Source organism: Apteryx rowi, unplaced genomic scaffold, assembly GCF_003343035.1.
Source record: "Apteryx rowi isolate R43461 unplaced genomic scaffold, aptRow1 scaffold_45, whole genome shotgun sequence".
NCBI classification, from domain to species: domain Eukaryota; kingdom Metazoa; phylum Chordata; class Aves; order Apterygiformes; family Apterygidae; genus Apteryx; species Apteryx rowi.
The window spans coordinates 3,849,780-3,855,088 of NW_020450705.1; the positions used below are offsets into that span (position 1 = coordinate 3,849,780).

Here is a 5,309-nt window from a genome sequence, read left to right on the forward strand (position 1 = left end):
CAGTGACCTCCCCAGAAAGGCTCTGGCGAGTTTTGGACTGAAACCAGCACTAAACAGTCCTGAGTCAATTGAGCCAAGGTCCTTGAACAGGGGCAGCTCGCCCCAAGAGCGGACATGGGGTTAAACACATTAGCTTGATACCCAGCGACCAGGGTTACAGCTCAGGGCTGGACACGCTGAAGTCACCAGCCTTCAGACACAGCCAAAACAGGATCTCGTGTGACTCAGCCCTGGCTGCCTTTATCATGACAGTCCCAGAAACCCTCCACAGGCCTGAACACTTCAATCCCATGAGCTCTCACCCCTCCTCCTGTGCAGGCAAGTGGCTGCTGGCTCAGTCGCCCTTGGAAGGACAGTGGSGATGGGGAGGATGGGCAAGGAGAGGTCATGGCCCTCCATGACATCTGCTCCCTGGTTAGGATCATTAATTTCTGATTTCTAAGGTTTTGGGTTTTTTTAATGCTGCTTCTGGTGTTGGGTGCAGAGAAGAAAAAGACTTGGCGATCTGCTTTATAACCCTTTCTTCCTGCACTGGCAGGACCCAGGATTTCCACAATGCTGCAGTGAATAAATCCCCTGCTGCTTAAGCCAGAATCCTGTAAAGTCAGCACAGGGAAGGAGGGGAGGCCAGACGCCCACAGCCCTGCAGTAGTCATCAGACCTATTCCCAGTCTTCATTCCTCAGGTTTAAAGGGTCAGATTTAGAGCCAGCATGCTGCGTAAGGAGCTTTTTTCCAAGCCTCCTCCGTGACACATCTGGACATTAACTGCTATCCCACACGTTAACCAAGCCCACAGCATCTGCAGTGTGGGTTTTAGGCTGAAATCCCAACCCTAACCCTCTTTGTAAGCACAAAGGCGTTCCCAGCAAGAAAACAAGGCTCATTTATACTGCTACATTTTTATTAAAGTAACAAAAGCATACCTTTGTCAAAGGATCTGTACATTCTGCATATAAAAACACTGCTATACAATTAGTAACCATCCACTCCCTCCCTCCAAACGTAGCTTACAAGCTTTCTCCCATTTTCAAATACAAAAAGCAGGTCCCGTTCAACAGTCCAGCTTGTTTTTAAAAAAACGAGGAAAATCCCCCAAATACACGTTCTTAAAATACACACCATTCAGCTCTGCAATTGAGTCTATCAGGCTTATAGGCAGAAGGCAACAGAGCACACTAATTCACAGCTTTTACATGTAACCAGCTACAAGAGAAATGAATTACACCCAAGTTTGGYTGGTTTTGAAGCTAAAACAAGACACATTTAATGTTAGGCTCCTCCATGACAGGGTCAAAAAGAACGAGCTTTGAAAGTGGGGGCACATTAAGAGCAATCACAGAATATTCCTCTGGTTGCAGGCTGGTCACCCACAAACTCTTTTCTGGTGAGACAGAGGGAAGAGAGTATGAGGGTAAATCTTAAAAGACCACATTGATCCGACAAATTACAACTCAAGGAAGTACCAGCCTTCGGGAAACTTCCGATCCAGCCAAGCACACACTGTTTGTCCTGGAGACACTGCACATCTCATCTCAGGCTTTCCACACACCCAGGTGAAAAACATGGACTGAAAACAGCACTTGGAACCTTCCTCCTTGAAAGTGTAGTTCACTTTTTGGAAGTTCCCAAATATTCCTTTCTTTTTGCGACATCACCTATTGCACAAGTTCACCAAGGGAAAAGCCCCAGTGTTTTATTTCAGCTTCTGCTTTGCTGATGTGAGAAATTCAAGTGATGTAGAAGGAAGTGATGCAACTTCAAAGCTACCRTCTGCTATTACCGTTCAAGGACAAATAACTCACCACTTGGCATCTTTACAGGATAAAACAATTGAGGCTGGTTTTCCAGTTCAACGATTCATGATTTAAAACTACAAAAATCCAAACCTAGCTTCTCACATGAGAAGTAATTGGAGAGTTGGGAAACTCTGCTGGATTTTCTAATGTACTTAAAATAAACAGGCTAAGAACTGCGGCAAATGGGAGGCTTCCTTCCTCTCCCAGAGCATCCAAGATTTAGAAATATATTGCACAAATGTTTGAGAACTTGACTCAAAGGCTGGGAAAGAACAACTCCGGTTATGCCAGTCAGCTGCCAGGTCAAAGGGGAAGGTAAAAGCATGTGCTGTGAAACGGATCTGAGAAAGTTTCGTTAGATCAAACCATGTCAAAGCCCTGGTTTCTGGATCCCTTCTCCCAGGGTCACTGGAGGAGCACCAGCTGGTTAAAAAAAGGCAATGGACATACAACATCCTGGTAAAGGCTCATTCCCCAACAGGTAGATAAAGGTCTCAGGGCAGCACTTGCCRTTCCCACCCCATCTGCAGTTGCCAGAACAGTTTAAGGGCCAAATCCTGATCACTCAGGCAAAGTCTCCCTGAATACACGTACCACTGGGACTCCAAGAGGAGTTTTGCTTGAACAGGCAAAGCACAGGATCAAGCATTAGTTGTGCAAAACAGTTATGTACCAAGAAATCAGAACCAACCGATGCCCCTTTATCAATAACAGCTCCCACTGTGAGCCACTTGCCGATTATTCGGGGGAGGAAGAGAGGGAAGAAGTGTTTGAATTTAAAAACATCATGACACCATAGCACCCAAGAGTCCCAACCTCAGAACAGCCACACACAGCAGGAAGACACTCCCAAAACTTCCAATTAAGAGATGGGCAAGAGAAGTTCTTATACACCAACCTCTAGGGCACAAGGTAAGTTGCTACAGCTCATTTGGGGAAGCAACACTGCAGGTCATCAGCATAAGATTAGGCAACTTGTATAAGCAAAAGGGGCCAGAGTCCACTCTTGGAGCGCAGAGAGGGCCAAACAGGTCATGGTCTGGACATCTCTAAGCCCCAGAGATGAACAACGGTGTTGCTCACAGCTGTTTGGTGCTGACTTCATAGTTTTAAAAACCTTCTGTGTGCAGCATGAGCAGCAGGCAAAACCCAGCTGCTGGGGAGCACCAGGAACAGACACAGCACTCCAGTACCACCCCAGCAGCTGCAATACTCATCTTGGGAACCATCTCTGCTGTGYCCCATCTCACAGGGCACCGATACCCCCATGGCCTCTTCAGTCCAGCAGTGGACAGGAGATGTAGAGGCTGGAGGTGGCCACATGCCCCATCGGTTCACACTGGGAGTGGGACAGAGCAGAGCTGCAGCACCTGCAGTCAGCAGGTCCAGAGGAGATGTGCGAGAGCAAGGAGAGGGATCCCAAGCACCACCAAGGCACGAGGTGATGTTCCCCCAAACACTATATCCAGGCCCCAGAGAAAGATCAGACCAGCTGGGGAGTGAGGATTTTGGTGAAAGAAAGAGCACCTCCCTCGTCCCTTCTCCAACAATATTGCAATACTTGGTGATACAGCAACACTGTTGGGTACCAGGACTGGGAGAAGGTAACACAGCCATCTCCCCCACCAAGCCATGCTTCCCAGTATGGCTCTTCCCCCTCTTCCTCCATTCCAAGCTGCCTGAGTGAGCAAGCTGGCCCATCAAAATTGCCATCCAACACTAATTAGGTAGATATCAGCTTCATAATAAAAACTCATAAGCTTGCAACAGCTTTAAAAAAGGCACCTAAGACACTGCTTCTGTCCAAAGCAGTGCCTGATATTTTAATTTTGGATTTTCTTGGATTTTTTTAAAAAATATAAATAGCTCTTCATCTTAAAAATAGATCCTCAGGTGAGGTATACAGTAGCCTGTGTCTCGGCAGTGTAAGGAGAAGAGGAGTATTTAGCTGGAGACAGTCATGATGTAGTTTTTGGAAGGGCTGGTGCGACCTAACATCATCTGGTTCTTACAGGTCAGCATCCCATAGGAGCTGACAGGTTTTGTTGCAGTCGCTTCGTACAAGACGCAGATGGAGCCATCCTCACCGATGCGGTAAGACACCTCGTAGGGGTCCACCCAGAGCGTGAGCTCGCTGGGCAGGAGCTGGTAGAGCTGCGGTAGGCCGAGTCCGATCTGGCTAGCTGCCTTACTGATAATGGGGTCCATTTTGTGATTGATCCGGATGCAGCGATACCCAGAGCCTTTGAACGGTTTCTCGGGAAACCAGTGATGTTTGTAGTGCTCTGCAAGAGAAGCAAGAGGGGAAGAGCRGTGAGCAGATGGGCAGCAGCTGTAAGGAGGTCTGCGTCCTGCTGCAATCCCAAGGGAGTCCTGCAACTCGCTGGAGGAAAACCGAGTCCTCTCTAGTCTCCCTCCGTCAGACGGAGGCTGCGGAGCCGAGCACTCGACTACTCGGTCACCGTTTGCTCCGAGGCGCAGGAGCACGGCTCTTCGGGTCCTAGAAAGCCCAGGCAGGACAACRCCACAGCAGCTGCAGACAGGACCCCGACACCTTCTCCACCTSGACCGCTGGGGTGGCCGGGGGAGATACTGGTATCACCAGCAATGAAACGCCGCGGTCTGGGAGTAACATCCAGGTCACGCTACAAGTTCAGGGGCGCGTCGCTATCCCTTATCTCAGCACGGCGACAAACAAACTGTTCCTTCCCAGGACCGATAACGCGAGAGCCGGGCCGGGAGGAGACSCCCGAACCGCCCCGTTAGTGCCGAGCCCAGATGCACTCGTGGGGGGGGGGGGAAGCACCGAAACCCTGCTGGCGTGGGGCCAAGCCAGGTCCTGGAGAGGAGGGCTGGGAGCAGAGGGGCTGCCGCACAAGGGGACAAAACTCTCGAGGGGGAGCAGGGTGCTCGCCCCRCAGCCCAGGGGGACGCAGGTGGGTGCCGGGGAAGGATGCGTGCAGGCACCCAACCCCGAAAGGGACACGGGTGGGCACCTGGCCCAGGCGGGAGCCACAGCTGGGTACTGGGGAAGGACACGGGTGGGCGCCCGGCCCCGGGGAGGGCGGAGGGAAACACGGGTGGGCTGCGCTCGTCCCGAGACTTCCTCCCCGCCGCTCGGGGCGCCCGGAAAGTTTCTCCCCAGMCCCGGAGGGGGAGGCGGGGGCGGCCCCGGTGGCTGCGCGCTGTCGGGGGCCGCGTCTCACCTGCGAGCGCCTCCCGCAGCGCCCCGCTGAACACCTGCAGCTGCTGCTCGCTGACGCAGCCCCGCGTCCGCAGCAGGCTGGAGATGAAGCCCACGGCGGCGGCGATCTCGGGGGCCATGTCCGCCCGTGGGCCGCTGCCGCTACGTCGCTGGCTCATGGCTCGGGCTCCCGGGAGGAGGTGGCGGCGCGGCCCCTTTAAGGCTGGCGGCAGCGGCTCCCCGGCCCTGCGCCTCGCTCTGCTCCGCTCGGCTCGCAGTGCGCCGCCGCCGCCGCCGCGCCGCCCTTAAATGGACCTGCCCGGGGAG

General features: G+C 52.6%; 1 protein-coding gene and 1 long non-coding RNA gene across 2 annotated transcripts in view; one reads left to right on the forward strand and one right to left on the reverse strand.

Annotated features, from left to right (window-relative positions):
• Nucleotides 1-882: 882 nt before the first annotated feature.
• Nucleotides 883-5,257, reverse strand: BTG2 (BTG anti-proliferation factor 2). Its single transcript, XM_026077201.1, has 2 exons — nt 5,005-5,257; nt 883-4,083 (listed from the first exon to the last, which is right to left on the reverse strand). Exons 1-2 carry the CDS (start codon nt 5,159-5,161, stop codon nt 3,743-3,745), a joined length of 498 nt encoding a protein of 165 aa, XP_025932986.1. The 5' UTR covers nt 5,162-5,257; the 3' UTR covers nt 883-3,742.
• LOC112971607 overlaps nt 4,090-5,309 on the forward strand; it is a 4,410-nt gene continuing 3,190 nt past the window's right edge. The window contains exon 1 of the long non-coding RNA XR_003255416.1: nt 4,090-4,734. This is a non-coding gene — a long non-coding RNA (uncharacterized LOC112971607). The remainder of the gene's footprint in view (nt 4,735-5,309) is intronic.

Excerpts from the sequence above, each read along its gene's own strand:
- BTG2 (XM_026077201.1), bottom strand. The coding sequence starts at position 5,161 with ATGAGCCAGCGACGTAGCGGCAGCGGCCCACGGGCGGACATGGCCCCC. Across the intron at positions 4,084-5,004 it reads GCTGCGGGAGGCGCTCGCAG|AGCACTACAAACATCACTGG; the intron begins GTGAGACGCGGC and ends CTTCTCTTGCAG.